Source organism: Scyliorhinus canicula, chromosome 7 (genome assembly GCF_902713615.1).
Source record: "Scyliorhinus canicula chromosome 7, sScyCan1.1, whole genome shotgun sequence".
Lineage (NCBI taxonomy): Eukaryota > Metazoa > Chordata > Chondrichthyes > Carcharhiniformes > Scyliorhinidae > Scyliorhinus > Scyliorhinus canicula.
The window spans coordinates 42,817,483-42,835,197 of NC_052152.1; the positions used below are offsets into that span (position 1 = coordinate 42,817,483).

The 17,715-nt window shown below is 46.8% G+C and overlaps 1 protein-coding gene across 1 annotated transcript in view; it reads right to left on the reverse strand.

Annotated features, from left to right (window-relative positions):
- The window catches only part of LOC119968900 (suppressor of tumorigenicity 14 protein homolog), a 217,814-nt gene that overhangs the window by 147,244 nt on the left and 52,855 nt on the right, over window positions 1-17,715 (reverse strand). Inside the window, exon 7 of the mRNA XM_038801870.1 lies at window positions 11,445-11,631. Within this exon, the coding sequence (XP_038657798.1) occupies window positions 11,445-11,631 (187 nt within the window). The remainder of the gene's footprint in view (window positions 1-11,444; window positions 11,632-17,715) is intronic.

The window sequence follows — 17,715 nt, forward strand, 5'->3', positions numbered from 1 at the left end:
CCATCTATAAATATCCACAATCCTCACTTCCCTTAACTCATCATCTGATAACAATCTATCCAAAAGGTCTGACATGGCAGCTGAGGGAACGAAGGGAGCTCCTATTGCACAAAGTCCCGCACCTGCATGTATCTAAAATCATTTCCCCTCGGCAACGGTTATCACCCCGCAAATCCTCCAACCCCGCGATCCTCCCTTCCGCGAACAAGTCCCCACTCTGGCCAACCCCCCTCCCTACTCCAACTCCTACACGTGATGTCCATCCTCACTGGTGACCGCCTCCATCCACACCCACTCCGACCCCCCGACCCCCACCACCGCCGCACCTTTTCCGCATTCGCATCGGTATTCAGCAGGGAAATGGGCCCATACAATCCACACTCCACTGGGTCCTTATCCTTTTTTTGGAATCAAAAAGATTGATACCTGTGTCAATGTGGCTGACAACTCTCCATGTGCCAATGCTTCATTGTACATACCCAGGAGATGGAGTGCTAACGCTGCCGTAAATTGTTTATAAAATTCTACCAGATAGTCATCTGGCCTTGTTGCCTTCCCCGATTGCATTGGCCCATTGGCCTCCATTATCCCAACCCCTGTCCTTTCTCCCTCTCTACCTCTGGGAATTCTAACCCATCTAGAAAGTGCCCCATTGGGGCTTGGTTCTATACAACCCCCGATAAAAGTCCTCAAATGCCTCGGTAATCTTTTCCGGAGTCGTCACCAGTCCTTCACCGCTCCATCCCTTAGCGGCGCTTTCTCCCGCGTGGCCACCTGTTGCCTCAACTGATGAGCTGGCAGGCGGCTGGCCGTCTCTCCATATTCAATACAGAGTACATCCGATGCACATGTGTTAAGTAGAAAACTCCCTCTCTCCCGGATGCCTAAACCTCTACGGGTCCCCCCCACCCCATCTGACGCATGAAAACATCCAACTCTTTCGCCATTCTTAACGTTATCAATGCCTCGGGGCTTGGCCCATCCATCCTAAGATCTAAAATACAGTTGAAATCGACACTCATAAGAGCAGACGGGTTTGTTAAAGGCAGACAGCTAACAGCCAATGTTAGAAGGCTCTGAAATGTGATCATGATACCCTTCGAGGGGAGGGCGATGGAGGTAGTGGTCGCTGAGGACGCAGAAAAGGCCTTCAACCGGACGGAGTGGAATTATTTGCGGGAGGTGCTGGGACGGTTCGGGTTTGGGCAGGGCTTTATTGACTGGGTTCGGTTGCTGTACCCAAGCACTGGTGGCAAGCGTACGAACGAATCGGCTGACATCGGACTACTTTAAACTGCACCAGGGGGACAGGATGTCCTCTCCCCTCACTGTTGTTTGCTTTGGCCATAGAGCCACTGTCATCAAAGGACTGGAGGGGGGGGGGGGGGGGTATAGGATCTCGCTATACGCAGACGACCTGCTCCTATACATTTCCGACCCGTTAGGGGGGATGGGGGAGATTATGCGGATTTTAGGGGAATTTGGCCGGTTTTCGGGATACAAATTGAATATGGGTAAAAGTGAGGTGTTTGCGATCCAGACGAGGGGACAAATAGGAGACGGGGGGAGCTGCCGTTCAGAATGGTTGGAGGGAGTTTCCATTATATGTGAATTCAGGTGGCACGGGGATGGGAGCAGCTACATAAGTTAAATTTGACCCGGCTAGTTAAACAAATGAAGGAGGATTTCCGGAGGTGGGACATGCTCCCGCTGTCACTGGCGGGGAGGGTACAGACTGTGAAAATGACGGTCCTCCCGAGATTTTTGTTTGTTTTCCAGTGCCTCCCTATTTTTATACCAAAGACCTTTTTTAAACGGGTGAATCGGGCGATATTTGGGTTTGTATGGGCGGTAAAACCCAGTGAGTAAAGACAGTGCTGCTGGAGCGGCGTCGAGGGGTAGGTGGGCTGGCACTGCCGAACTTTAGTAAGTACTATTGGGCGGCAAATATAGCCATGGTTAGGAAGTGGGTAGTTGGGGAGGGGTCGGCGTGGGAGCGAGTAGAGGCGGCATCGTGTCAGGGCACAAGTTTGGGAGCATTGGTAACGGCACCTCTGTCGTTCTCGTGGGCCCGGTACTCCACAAGCCCAGTGGGAGTGGCAGCCCTCAGAGTCTGGGGCAAGCATATGGGAGTGGAGGGAGCATCTGTGTGGGCTCCAATTTGTGATAATCACTGGTTTGTTGCGGAGAGGCTGGACGGGGGCTTTCGGGAATGGCAGAGAGCAGGTATTGAGAAGCTGGGGGATCTATTTATTGATGGGAGCTTTCCCTGTTTGGAGGATTTGGAGGAGAAATTTGAATTGTCGGGAGGGAATGGGTTTCGATATCTGCAGATAAGGGATTTTGTGCCAAGGCAGGTTTCAACCTTCCCACACCCACCCCCACAGGGATACCGGACAGGGTAGTTTCTAGAACGGGGGTAGGGGAGGAGAAGGTTTCGGATATCTCCAAAGAGCTTATGGAGTTGGAGGAAACTCAGATGGATGAGCTAAAGGGTAAATGGGAAGATAAACTGTGGGCGAGTCCGTGGCAGGATGCTCTGAGTAGAGACAACACGCCTCATCATGTGCCAGGCTCAGCCTGATACAATTCAAGGTGGTTCAGCGGGTGCAGATGACGGTGGCCCAGAAGAGCAAGTTTTTGGGATATAGGATAAGTGTGTGAGGTGTGCGGGATGGCCAGAAACCATGTCCATATGTTTTAGGCATGCCTGAAGCTTAGAGGATACTGGCAGGGATTTGTGGATGTCATGTCCACGGTATTAAAACAAGGGTGGCACCGAGTCCAGAGGTGCCGGTTTTTGGAGTGTCGGAAGATCTGGGAGTCCAGGGGCGAGAGAGGCTGACGTTTTGGCATTTGCCTCCTTTGTAGCCCGGAGATGGATATTGTTAGCGTGGAGGGACTCGAACCCCCCAAATCAGAGGTTTCGGTTAGCGACATGGCTGCGTTTCTCAGACTTGAGAAAATAAAGTTCACCCTGTGAGGGTAAACGTTAGGGTTCGTCCGGAGGTGTCAGTTGTTTATCGACTTCTTCGGGGAAAGCTAAACTGTCAGCAGAAGCAGGGGGGTGGGGGGGGGGGGTTTAAAAAAGGAAATCGACGCTCATAACAAATTGGTGAGAGTCGAAGTTCGGAATGGCTGACAGTGTCTTCTTAATTAATTACATATTATCTCAACTCGGCCCCACCCTTGTTTTAAGTACCGTGGACATGACATCCACAAATCGGACACATAAATATTAACTAAAATGACCAGCACCCCCGCCAAGACCCTGCTCATCATCACGTACTACCCTCACGGTCCCTCACCTTGTTAGCCGCCACAAATACTACGTTATATTAATAATATTATTATTGTTACTGAACAAAATGGCGACCCTTCTCGATTTTGAATCAAACTCTGAGTGGAACGTCTGCCCTGCCCATCCCTTCCTTAATATTGTCTGGTCCTTCTCTGCAGGAAAACCACATCTGTCTTTAAACTTCTCCAATGGACAAACACTCGGAGCCGTTTAACCCAGCTATTTGGCCCCCGCACATTTCACATCACCATTCTCACTGGGGGCCTCTGAACCCCCCCCTCTATAAAAGTCCGCCATCCCAACTCAGGAAGAAGCTCCCACTACCTCTCGGTCCATCTCTTGTTCGGGCCCACCCAAAATGGATGTCCCCTCCCTGCTCACATACATCCTGCCACAAAGCCACCTGCATCACCTGCTCCCTCTCCTTCCAAGTCCCCCTCCTCCAACCCCCTTCCCCTTCCCGCTCCCCTCCCTCCCCCTTGAACCTCCCATCTGTCATAATATGCACCCATGCACATCATGAGGTAAAAGCAGGCAGTGACAGACACCCAGGTGAGCCAATCAATATACAGAACAGAACATGACCAATCACAAGACAGGACATCAGAGGGGGGCTTACACCAATAAAACACACGCGGCATCACTCTGTCTCTTTCCACTGGTGATAACTATAGTGACAGTCAGGGTGTACAAATCATTCAACACCTTCTACACGTGGATCAGAGCTAGCCTGGTCTAAATAGTTAGCTTTACTTACTTAGGGTAGTAGAGAGTTTCGTTACTCTAGTTCAATAAATCTCATATTAAACCAACGCCTTTGTTTGGTGTATACTTGATCAGTTAATTCGATCGTGTGCAATCCGTGTTACCCCAGGGTTAACAACACAACACCATCCTACCTGCCTTACCCTACCTCTCCATTCCTACCTAACTGTTCTCCCCCCCCCTTTGTCTGGCTACCTGCAGCAGCCCCCTCCCCTTCATTGCTTCCCTGCTAGCATGGCAGCTCCCACCTGGACAGCTACACAAAGGACCCCACCCACATCACCCAAACTACCCTTCCTCCCACTCTTCCTTCCTAACCTTTGCCCTTCGGACATTCCCTGCCCAGCCCGCCGGCCAGAGCCCCATTCCTCTCAATCTCCAGCTGGAGAATAAAAAACCCACGACTCGGAACCAGCCCCCGCACCGACCAAACAGAAGAAAAAACAATAATGCTTCGAAACATTAACATTACAAACATATCAAAAGCATGAAATCCCAAGATTAGTCTTGCCCCCAACCATGCCTCCTGACAAAGTCATTCATCTCCTCTGATGCTATGAAATCATGTTCCTTGCACGTAAATGCCACCCACAGTTTAGCCGGGTATAACATCCCGAACTGGACCTTGCTCCGGAAGAGCGCCGCCTTGGTCCTGGAAAAGCCAGCTCGCCGCTTGACCAAGTTGGTAGATCTGATTCCCCTCCCAGCTACAGTCTCGTTTTGCCTTCCCCCACTCAGAATTTGCTCCTTCTCTTGGAACTTGTGCATCCGGTTGATCACCGCTCCCTCTTTCAGCCTCTGCCTCAGCAACCGGTGGGCCTGATCCACCACCGGGTGGCATCTTGAAGACCCCTCCTTGACCAGCTTCGCAAACATCCTCGTCACATAATCTGTGCCACTCGTTCCCTCAACCTCTTCCTGTTGTCCGATGGATTTCAGGTTTTGCCTCCTGGATCGATTCTCCTGATCATCCATCCTCGTCTTTAACAACTTCCAGGTCTCTCCCAGCAACGCCTCCAGCTCCACAATCTGATCACTATGGTTAGACACCGCCCTTTCCACCTCGCAGAGCGTCACATCCTGCGACTCCAACCTCTTCTCCACCTGCTCCAGAACCTCATGAAAACAGGCCAATGCTTCCTCAATCACCTTGGACTGGTCCTCCTGCAACTCTTGCCAATGTCTCTTGAATTCCCCCTTAAAACTTCATCAACTTAAACTCCATCAACTGCTCCACCGGCAGTGGGGTAGGAGACGTAGGAGATGACAACATACCCAACTCCGCCATTCTTTCTTTTGCTGAGCCACTAGGGCCCGCCACCTCTTGAGTTGAAGCTTTATTTGACTTCTGCTGGGTGCTATGACCCACCGACATTCTCCCATGGAGGAGAAACTGACATCCTTCAATCATTCTGCACTATTTCCCAACAAAGCGCCCATTAACTGGGTCAAAAGGGACAAAGCCTCTGTGCAGGAGTCACCTTGTGTGTGACTGATCAGCTCATGGTTGCCACCGGAAATCCATGCCATTGAATGTCAAGGGGAGATGGCTGGATTCTCTCTTGTTGGAGATGATCATTGCCTGGCAATGTCCACATCTGTGGATAGAGAAACAGAGTTAACATTTCAGATCGATGACCTTTGATCAGAACTGGGAAGTTATAAAATCAATGGGTCTTAAACAAGTGGTGGGGGTGGGGGAAACAAAAGGACAGGTCTGTCATAGCAACGTCAGAGAGGAAGATTCATCTGAGGGATCAAGACCACAGCAGTCAAGTGCACCCTCCAGCAGTGCAGATACATTCACTTTGGTGGAGCCTCAGGCAAGTTTAGAACAAGCAATGCAAGGTGATCAGCACATTATGTTGAATAAGAGAAGGTTACAGAGGCAGAAGAAGCTGTGTGTAGTGCTCTGTGGAGAACAGAGGGCAACCCCAGCGAAGCCCAGCTGGGCAGTGATGCAAAGCCTCATGGGCCACATATAAGACACGTTTTTAAGGAGCCACTTTCTTCCAACACAAGCTCTTTTTAGCTTTTCCAACTATTTATTCAGAATCGCACCCTCTTAGAAACATAGAATTCCTGCTGTGCAGAAGGAGGCTATTCAGCCCATTGAGTCTTCTCTGAATGGTTGCCTGTTGAGCAGCCATCTCACCTCCTTGGACATCCTACTAACCCAGCATGTTTCCTGTGCTTCGGCTCAAAAATCTAAATCAACCCTGCAATGTGAGTTCTTCAATAGCTCATTAACTGCCTCAGTTGATTATCCACTTGCCGCAACGCCTGAGAAGACAACTCTACCAAAATTGTTGGGAGGTGGGAATGTGTCAGGAAAAAACAAGCCACTCGGCAGCGTGACATTGACATCATGGCGCAGTCCTGCCCACCAGAATGTCAGGATGAATGTTCATCCCACAACACTCAAGAAGCTTTGACACCATCCAAGACAGATCAACCCACATAGTTAGCACCAATCCACCATCTTTGACCACCGCTGCAGCAATGTACAATCTACAAGATGTACTGAAATAACTCACCGAGGCTCTTCAACAGCACCTTCCAAACCTGTGACCTCTACCACTGGGCAGCATGGTAGCACAGTGGTTAGCACTGTTGCTTCACAGAGTCAGGGACCCGCGTTCGAATCCTGGCTTGGCTATCTGTGTGGAGTCTGCACGTTCTCCCAATGTCTGCATGGGTTTCCTCAGGTTGCTCCGGTTTCCTCCCACGAGTCCCGAAAGACGTGCTTATTAGGAGCATTGGACATTCTGAATTCTCCCTCTGTGTACCCGAAGAGGAGCCGGAGTGTGGCGACTAGGGCTTTTTCCACAGTAACTTTGTTGCAGTGTTAATGTAAGCCTGCTTGTGATACTAATAAAGATTATTATTATTACTTGAAACAGCAGGGCAGCAGGCATGTGGAAATACCACCACCACGACATTTTCCTTCCAAATTACAGCCCATCTTGACTTGGAACAATATTGCTGTTCCTTCACTGTCATCTAGTCATAACCTGGAACTCCCTTCTTAACAGCACTGGGGGTGTACCTGTACCAGATAGCCTGCGGTAGTTCAGGAAGGCCGTTCACCTCAACCTTCTCTTGGACAATTAGAGATAGGCAACAAATGCTGGCCTTGCCGGCAACATTCACCTCCCATGAACAGAGAAAAAATTGGTACTGTACATTTGATGCCACCAATGCAAAACATATATGGAAATGTTTCCCTTCACAGCATTATTGCCCCTCATATTACAAACAAGATTTCATCCTCTGAAATATAAACATTTTCTGTACCTAAATCCACTGGAGTGCAGACATACTGATCTAGAAATTCTTTGGGCATTGCTCCACTAGCATAACCATGGCAGGCCAGAAACTCCACGTGCTCATGTCCAATGCCGGAAACCCTGTTCTAAATATCAGGGATGGGAGTGAATGCCTGTAAAGGAAACATCAGTGAAACCCACCCAAATACATTCTTCAAAGGCAGAGCAATATCTTTCCCATTGAGACCCAGAGAGGCCAAACCAATTCTTTATTCAATAAATATTTTGGTTTGCACAGCAATCAATATGGCTTAAGGCTAGTCCATCCCCTTATGATTGGAAACGTTATTCTAAGAATCTATCCACGCCTCGAGTTCCACTGAATCTGTTCAGTATGTAATGGGGAGGTGGGATTCTTGGGGTAAAAAGAAAATGAATTGTATTTTGTTAATCGTGTGAACTCTGTCCATCTGTCCACTCCCCTCCTCCCCCGAACCACCCCCTCGTGCACACAAGCTTGTTTGGCACTGTGGGCCGGGGTGGCACACAGCCTCTCTGTCCAGAATCCCAGCCTCAGAATCTCACCTGAGGAAGGAGCAGTGCTCCAAAAGCTAGTGTTTGAAACAAACCTGTTGGACTTTAACCTGGTGTTGTAAGACTTCTTACTGTGCTCACCCCAGTCCAACGCCGGCATCTCCACATCAGAATCCCAGCAGCAAGGGGTACTTAAAACATCTCTTAAATGAAGAATTTTACGGCCACTGCTACAGTTCTCAGAATGCAACATTTCTGTTGTTATGGCTACTTACAAACTTCACTGAAATAAATGTTCTTGCTGAAAAGAAACTGTACCTTTCAAACTGCTCAAATGCATTCAGACGGTCAAAACACAGAAGTCTGCTGTGTTTCTTGAGCGATAGACAAGTGAAAAAAATACTAGACTTAAATGTTAACAACATTTGGATTTAGAAAGGCTATACAAAGGGTCAAGTAAAGTTAATTAAGTAAGCCTTAATAATTGCTCTGATTTCCACAGAAGAAGAATGGAAAACCAGTCAAATCTAGTTTTTGAATAACCTACTGCTGAATGAGCCCACAGGCTAATGCTTTCATGGTCAGTGAACATGGTCTGCATACACCCAGTAGTTATTCTCAGATTATGACCTGCAACATTTAAAGGAGGATTTTTCCAGGCACTTGTTTACTTGGGAGACAAGAAGCTAAAAAAAGGCATACATCATTTTTCTCACCAGTGCACCACTCAACGTTTTATATACATCATAAACTTTTGCATTCCAATGCAACATGACTTTGCCCTTTTACATTAATTCCTGTTGAAGCAGTTTACTTTGCTTCTTTTCCCTCCAGTTCAACAAGATTTACTTCATATCAGCTGTTCGCAGGTGAAAAAAAAATGTTCGTGAAACACTTTTTTGCATATGGGTGGTACCCCTTTACCCATTTAATCTACAAAACCATCAAAGTCTTAAAGACTCACAGATTTAGACTAAGTCTTATCAATAATAGTGCAAGGTACAATAATGTCCCTGCTATCAAAACCAGAACTGTACGACACTGCAGCTAGCATATGGCCATTTTACACATTTATGTAAAGTTGAAAATTACTGATGTCATTTTGGTTGTACAACATAAAAAAACTTCCTGGCATTTAAGTCTTTTAAGTCTATATTCAGCTGGTTCAAATACTGAAAGAGGATATGTGCATTTTTCAGCATGTATTTTAAGACATAAAATTTATGTTAAACATTGAAAATAGTCGTGGGTTAAAATAGAACCCTGAACATTGCTGTGAGCTTCTTTTATTTTGTTGGGATTCAATTTGTTTAATAAAAATGGAATTGCTTTGGGTTGTAGACAAGCTGTTCCAGAACAATTCTTATCACGTACTTACATCATTGCAGAAAGTATTAGGCCATTAACAAAATACAATTCATTTTTATTTTACCCAAATAGCGTGCCTTTGTAACTAACACATATTCACGCACAGCTGATAGCATTACTGTGAGCTTTGGTGCCAGCACTCTACTTTCAATGAAGAAAAAGCATTTTTAACAACAGATTGCAAACCTCTGATAAACAATGCATCAGTCCCTCCTTTATGTTAACATGGTGCTGCCATCTGCCTCTCATTTCAATTCAATATTTATTTTAGTTTCTTATGCAAATCAATCTGAGGGCTGAGGTAAGGTGCTGAGAAATAGATCATCTGTCCACTCTTAAGATCCAGTGCCAGAACAGATCAATTTACCTATAGCACAACCAGATGAGCCCAGACTGATTGGTGGTGTTGTCCTTTGTGCTCTAGATTTCAGCAATAGTGTAGCTGGGGACACTCTCAACCTAGTTCCTAATAGCCATAGGTCAACAGCTCAACATTACGACTGCTTGGCAGTAAACCTGACAATCTCATTCAGGTCACAGGGGAACTGAGGCTGCACATGTAAAAAAAATAGCATACTGTACTGTGCAGTGAGGAGTGCTCTGAACCTAGGGCTGAGATACATTGTCGAGGAAGAATAAAGAGGTATTGTTACTCTGCAACTAATCACAACAACAATGAGTATTCATATTGCACCATTGATGTAAGGAAACATCCCAAGGCATTTATTAGTTGCATTTTAAAGTAAAATTAGACATTGAGCAACATAAAGTGATGTTAGAGCTGATGGCCAAAGGTTTGATCAAATAAGTAGGTGTTTGGAAGCTTCTTAAAGGAGAAATGGGAAGGAGGGAGTTTTAAAGGTTTAAAGAGGGAATTCCACAGTTTAGTGCCGAGACAAATCAAGATATCCCCACTAGTCATAAAGTGATTGAAATAGGGGAATCCTCAAGAGAGTAGCATTAGAGTCGTGCAGATGTGTTGGGAGAGTTCTGAGGCTGGAGTAGATTTTCTGGGCCCCTTAGCCATGGGCACAATCCGGGCATGGACGTAACTTTCCTGAGAGAGTCATAATTTAATTTGCGTCTGCCCTCCGCCACTAAGGCAATCAGGTTCACACTCAGTGAGAACATAAACCTAATTACCATCTATTCATATGCATTTAACAGCACCATATTTTCTGGCGACAAATCACTACTGTTCTTCAGCAGTCATTTGACCACGACTGGGTGTGGAGGCTAGTGTGGTTGCTGGGCACTGTCCCCTGGCATCCTGGCAATGCCAACCAGGTGGCACTGCCCAGTTGGCACTGTCCAGGGACAGGCCTCCATTAAACCCCATGGGGGGGGGGGGGGGGGGGGGGGGTGTGCAGTGATGCCGGCAATGATGGGGGGGGGGGGGCCTGAAGCCTTGATGCCAGCGTTGGTGATGGTGGTGGGGGAGTGGGCAGGGTGCCTTTACTTCCTCTTTGAGGTTGGGATGCCTTGACTTCCCCTTTGAGATCAGGGTGCTCTTCAAAAAGGGTGCCCCGATCTCTGTAGAGCCGGGCTTGCCAGTTCTATGAGGCTCCGCCCCGCCAGAACGGCACAAAACACATCTCCCTCCTATTTGTTTGATAAAATGTCACGAGATCTGGAGCGAAAACCTACTGCTTCTCTGGTGAGAAAGGCTGCGGGTTTCAGTCAAAACCTGACACTTTGCCATTTTTGGGGAAAATTCAACCCATGAAGTTTGATAACTTCAATTTACAGAGGGTAGAATGTGAGGAGGATTGCATCGGAACAGTCACATCCAGCAGACACGGATGGTGGTTTTCTGCAGCAGGTAAGCTGGAAATAGGGCTAAGTTGAGCAATGTTACAGAGGGCATGCCTCTTTTGATATTCTTCATCCTCTTAACATAAAATCCTGTCATAGAGGCACTTTGAAAGTAATCATTGCACCTTAAAAAAAAAAATGATAATTTCAAATTCTGCCATTGTACCTTCATGAATTTCCTTCCTTCCAGATGATACCCATGTTGCTCTTTAATACCCATTTTAAATGGGAGGATAACACCGGGCAAGACCATTGCAGGAAAATCAAGGCCTGCATCCTCATGCCTTTATTTGCATATGTTTTCTGGTATATCATTTCTGGTCCGCATATATACATGCGTCGAATAGCTTCTGTGAAGTAGATTTCCTCCTCAACGATGTGCCTTTCCTTACCTTATGATTAATTTCTTTTTTCCAGGCGCCAGTGAGTCATAAAGTGCAATGTAATTCAGGCTGCAATCATCATTCATAAAATATTTTTGAATAGTAATTTCCAGTAAATGGTTTGCAGGCGCTCTCATCTCCCAACGACATGATGACGCTTTATTCCACTGGATTCTTCTATCAGTCACAGGACAGGCTGAAGGGTAAGATAAGATCATTGGAACTTAATGTCGGAACAACAGTGAAAGGCCCATTGTTCTTTGTTACAACAGCAAATCATTGGGAAATACCGTTCAGTAATGAGTGGAACATGAAGTATGCTTGGGTGCCACTGAAAAAGTGGAATTAATAAATTGAATCAATATAGACGGCTTTGTGAAGCCCCCCCCCCAGCTTCCTGGATGGTATGCTTACATCATACATCTCCATGAGTAAACTATTTTCAACTTGTTTAGAGTGAATGGAATAGGTGCATAGGCAGAAAGCTGGTAACATGTTGCATAGGGAGGGACGGAATGGGCAAAATGGGCCAATATAGATTCTTGCCAGATTTCACTGCTGTGTTTCAATACTGGTGCAGATGTAAAACCAACTCCTGATGTTATTTCTTCCTCATAGTTACAATTTGCAATTTGCAACCAAGCAGAATAGAGCTATTTGCAACCAAGCAGAACCAAGCAGGTCAAACAGCAGCAAGTCTTAAAAATGATCCAACCCCTGTCATTAGGAATATTGATAGCAATTAATCTACACTCACCAAATACAGCTGCTTGCTGGTCTATTGTTTTCCAAGACATCTCACCACTTTCCCATGCAGTTTGTTTTACACTATCTATAATCTTATTTCTTGATATGCCCCATTATTATTATTATTATTATTATTAAGCAGAAAGAATAGTGCTGGGAAATATATTATGAGCACACGGCTTTTTTGTTCAACATATTCTGCCTTTTTCATTGAGCATGTCACCTGAATTAACTTAATTTTCACCTTCTGTTTTACTCATTTTGTCTACGTTCACGACCTGCCCCGATTGCCTCTTGGTAAATTCATCTCATCTCCATTGCTTTTAGAACTTTGGCAGATTTCCTCCACAGATTCAGTACTAACATCCCAGATAAAGGCAGTAGACTGAACAAAACACAAACTTTGCAGTCTCATGTTTCTCTCTCTTTAAAAAAAAGAAAGGAAAGCTACTGTTGCACAGCAGATTTTGCACTCGAGCATTGCAGGAATTCTCAGTTGAGTCGATTTTCTACTTTTAGTACAAAGCACACAGGAAGAGCAAAACAGATTTTTGCTGCCTGTGTTGAGCCATCTTTGCAGTAACTTACAGCTTAGTCCTGATTTTGTGCAACCGGGCGGGGTCTCTTGGTGTGAAACCAACCTATTTTTGAGAGCTGACATATCGGGGAATGGTGCGAAGGGAGGCTGGGTTATTGCAGCTCTATAGAGTTTGCAACTGCACATTTGTTAAATGTACTGCCTGGAAATCGCTCTATAGCAGCACCAGAATTGCCCTACATTTTTGACCCTGCTGTAGAATTTGTCGACTAAGTGGTCATGTGATTATGTGGCTACAAAAAGGGTCACAAGTCGGAGCGCGGGTGTCCTCTCCGGGAGCCCAGGCAGGCTACAGCATGAAGTAGCTTCCCAGCTTGTAAATGAAATGCTGTTGTCAGTTTTTTGGGAAACCAAAACATTTACGTGTGTTAGACAACAGCCCTCACCTGCTCGCACACCTCCTCGTCTGCTAACAATCCCACATCTAACCTCCAATGCAGGCTCTAATGCCCCCGGATCTACCACTATATTCCCCACCTCAAACGCTACCTGCTTATTTATCAGCACCGCCACTCCCCGCGTCTTCATATCCAACCCTGAGTGAAAACCTTGTCCAACCCACCCCTTCCTCAGCCACATCTGGCCCCCAATCTTCAAATGTGTTTCCTGTAGAAATGCCACATCCACCTTTAAACTCCTCAGGTTTGCAAACATGCACGACTGTTTGGCTGGCCCATTCAGCCCTCTAACATTCCATGTGACTAGCCTGGTTGAGTGGGGCACCCCGCCCCCTCCCCTGCTAATCAACCATATCCCTTCTTGGGCTCGCCCCCGGGTCACATCCCACAACCCGCCAGGCCCGCCCTTGGATGTCCACCGTTGCCAACTCGCTCCTTATTGCACATCAAATGCCTCACCCTCGTCATCAGTCCTCCCCTCCCCTAAACAACACAACAATCCTATCGCTCTCTAAAGCTCTAACTACCTGCCCCCCCCCCCCCCCCCCACGCTCCCGTGAACTAGTTCGACCAGCTGGCCTGGCAGCCCCCTCAATGGGGCCAAGCATCCTCCCCCCCACTGATTCCTGCCCCCCCCCCCCCCCCACTTGCACATGGTGCAAGCAACAGTAACAATGAAAAGAAGAAAAAAAGGTGCACTCACAATCCATGCACTCACAATCCACCGTTCTTGGCCACCCACCAAAGAACCCCCTGAAAACATGAGACAACCCCCAAGAGAAGAATGGTTCTCCCCTGGCCATCATTCAAAAAAGAACATAGAACAATACAACAAAAAGAGGGGCAGGGAGAACCAACACTACCTCACATTCTCTCCAAAGTTCAGTGTCCTCCCTCTCCTGCCAGTTCATTGTCTCTCAAAAACTCAGTTATCTCCTCCGCTGTTCTAAAGTAATATTCGCGGTGCTTGTGGGTCACCCAAAGGTGGGCCAGGTACAGCATCCCGAACTTCACCCCCTCCTTAAAGAGGGCAGCCTTGACCCAGTTGAATCCGGCTCTCCTCTGCCAGTTCCTCGTCCAGGTCCAGATAAACCTGGATTTGTTGCCTTCCCAGGTACATCTCCTCATCTGCCTGGCCCACAGCAAGTTCTTCTCTTTGTCCAAGAATCGGCGTAGCTGCACCACCATTGCCCTCAGCGGCTCATTCTCCCGCGGCTTCTTCATAAGCGCCCTATGCGCCCATTCAACCTCCAGGGGCCGGTTAAAAACCCCCTCCCCCATAAGCTGTTCCAACATCTTGGCCAGGTAAGAGCCTGCATCTGCTCCCTCGATGCCCTCGGGCATTCCCACTATTCTCAAATTTGCCCTCCGGGAGCGGTTCTCCAAATCCTCCACTTTCTCCTTAAGCCGCTTCTAGGTCTCCCTCAGCATCCCAACTTCAACTGTCAATGAGGTAAGCTGCTCCACGTGCTCCCCCACCGCTTCCTCCACCTTCTGGATCGCCTGACTCTGGGTCTCTAGCCTGAATGCCACACGGTTGATCCCCGCTACCACCTTCGCCAGGTCCTCCTGAGCCTCCCTCCTTTGTTGGCTGAACTTTTCATAGAAAGTCCACCAACTGCTACGTCGACCATTGGGCTGGTAGAGCCGACCCTTTATCCTCCGGCATCTTCCCCTGTGTCGGACAAAGTGTTTCTATCTCCTGCAGCTCCTTTCTTCTAGACCCACTTCTGGTCCGCAGATCCATCCACCAACCTCGCCAGTGGAGTATAGCTTTCCTCCACCACCTCTACATCTTTTTTGTCCAAAACATTCAACTGGCAGCCGGGGAAAAGGACCAAAAAAACTGCCTTGAGTGGGAGCTGCCAAATGTGCGACCACTCACACCAATTTGGAGATATTACATTTTATTCCCTCATCAAAATCATTAACATATATTGTGAATAGCTGGGGTCCTAGCATCGATCTCTGAGGTACTCCACTCGTTACTGCTTGCCAATTTGAAAAAGACCCGTTAATACCTACACTTTGTTTCCTGTCTGCCAACCACTTTTCTATATTTCTCAGTACACTAACCCTAATCCCATGCGCTTTAATTTTACACACTAATCTCTTCTGCGGGACTTTGTCAAAAGCCTTTTAAAAGTCCAAATATACCACATCCACTGACTCCTCCTCGTTAACTTTACTAGTTACATCCTCGAAGGTTTCCAGCAGATTTGTCAAGCATGATTTCCCCTTCATAAATCCATGCTGACTCTGTCTGATCCGACCATTATTTTCTAAAATCTTTGACAAAAAATGCAAGAATTTTCCCCACTACCAACGTCAGGCTGACTGGGCCTATAATCCCTGTTTTCTCTCTAGCTCCCTTTTTAAATAGTGGAGTTACATTAGCTACTCACCAATCTGCAGGAACTGATCCAGAGCCTATAGAATCCTGGAAGATGCCACCAATGCATCCACTATTTCTAGAGCCACTTCGTTAAGTATTCTGGATGTAGATTATCAGACTGTGGGGATTTACCAGCCTTCAATCCCACCTATTTCTCCATCACCATTTCTCTACTAATATTGATTTCTTCAGTTCTTCCCTCTCACTAACTCCTGTTTCCCCCATCATTTCTGCTGTTATTTATGTCCTCCTTAATGAAGTCAGAACCCAAGTATGCATTTAGTTGGTCAGCCATTTCTTTGTTATCCATTATCAATTCCCCTGTTTTTGACTGTAAGGGACCTACATTTGTCTTCACTAATCTTTTTCTCTTCACATACCGATAGAAACCTTTGCAGTCAGTTTTTATGTTCTCTGCAAGTTTACTCTCTATTATAACCTGCCTGGATCTTATTGGCTGGGGACAATTGGTTACCCCATGTTCCTTGGGAAATATGGGCTCCCCCAGTGAGGGGGGGGGGGGGCAATCAGTTCAGTTTTATAAATAAAGCTGGCTAGTGTGGTACTGGTTAGAGAGGGAACCAGTAGTGAGCTGCTGCTGCTGTGTACATATTGCTATAAATGAAGTTACTTTCTATTTGACTCTACAAACCCATGCTGGACTCTTCATGACCCTCACAAAACTCTCGTACTCTATTTTTCCCTTCTTAATTAATCCATTGGTCCTTCTTTGTCGAATTCAGATCTGCTGTTTTCCTGGCCAATTTGTATGCTTCTTCCTTGGATCAAATACTGTCTCTAATTTCACTTGTAAGCCATGAATTGACCACCGTTCCCATTTTACTTTTGTGCCAGACAGGAATAAATAATTGCTGCAGTTCTCCCATACACTCCTAGAATGTTTGTCTTTGTCTATCCACTGTCATCCCATTAAGCATCATATTCATCATATTCTTCCAAAGTGTCAACTATTCTTGAATATTCAGATCCATGCCTTTGTCACCTTGCAACCACATCTCTAGTATGTTTCACACAAGTGAGATATTAGGAAATTAGGTCCAGAAATGAGACCCCAACGTAGCAGGCAATTGTGGGGTTAAACCAACTGAGGAAAAATCCTGCTCGCACAGAGACTGAGGTATACACCCACACCTGGTCGATTAACATTGTCCCAATGAGACTTCAACTCATTAGTGGGGATATACAGGATGCCCCCAGATCCATTGTTCTTCAGGACACTCCTGTCTGACCAGCTATTAGCCAATTACAGAATCTACTTGCCTCTTTGTCCATTAACAGGAAGGTTTTTTTTAAATTTAGTGTACCAATTCATTTTTTCCAATTAAGGGGCAATTTAGCGTGGCCAATCCACCTAGCCTGCACACCTTTGGGTTGTGGGGGTGAAACCCACGCAGACACAGGGAGAATGTGCAAACTCCACAAGGGCAGTGACCCAGAGCCGGGATTGAACCTGGGACGTCGGTGCCATGAGGCAGCAATGCTAACCACTGTGCCACCATGATGCCCTATTAATGGGAAGTTGGTTGCTTATCAATAGCGTGGCTCTGTTCTTTTGTATAAATGGGAATGGGCAATCAAATAGACAAGATAACGCTGATGGGTTCAAGACTGGAAACTCCAGCAGAGAACCTTTGTTTGAGCAGCTGGGCGGAACTTAGGGAGAGAGAGAGAAAGAATGCTGTTCTGAACAGTTAAAAGAGAACAGTTTGGAAATTGACCGTGAAACACAGAACCCCTACTGCGCAGAAGGGTGCCATTCGGCCCATCGAGTCTGCACCAACCCTCTGAAAGGGCACCCCGACCTAGGCCCACTCTCCCGCCCTATCCCTGTAACCCCATAACCCCACCTAATTTAGGCATCTTTGTATACTAAGGCGCTCTTTAGCAATCCAGCTAATCTGCACTTCTTTGGACTGTGGGAGGAAACCGGAAACCTGGAGGGAACCCACGCAGACACGGGGACAAAGTGAAAACTTCACACATACAGTCACCCAAGGCAGGTATTGAACCCAGGTCTCTGATGCTGTGAGGCAGCAGTGCTATCCACTGTGCCACCGTGCCATGAAAGTTGCCACTGAAGCAATCTTTGGAAACAGGGTTCAGAACGAACGTCCCTCCCAG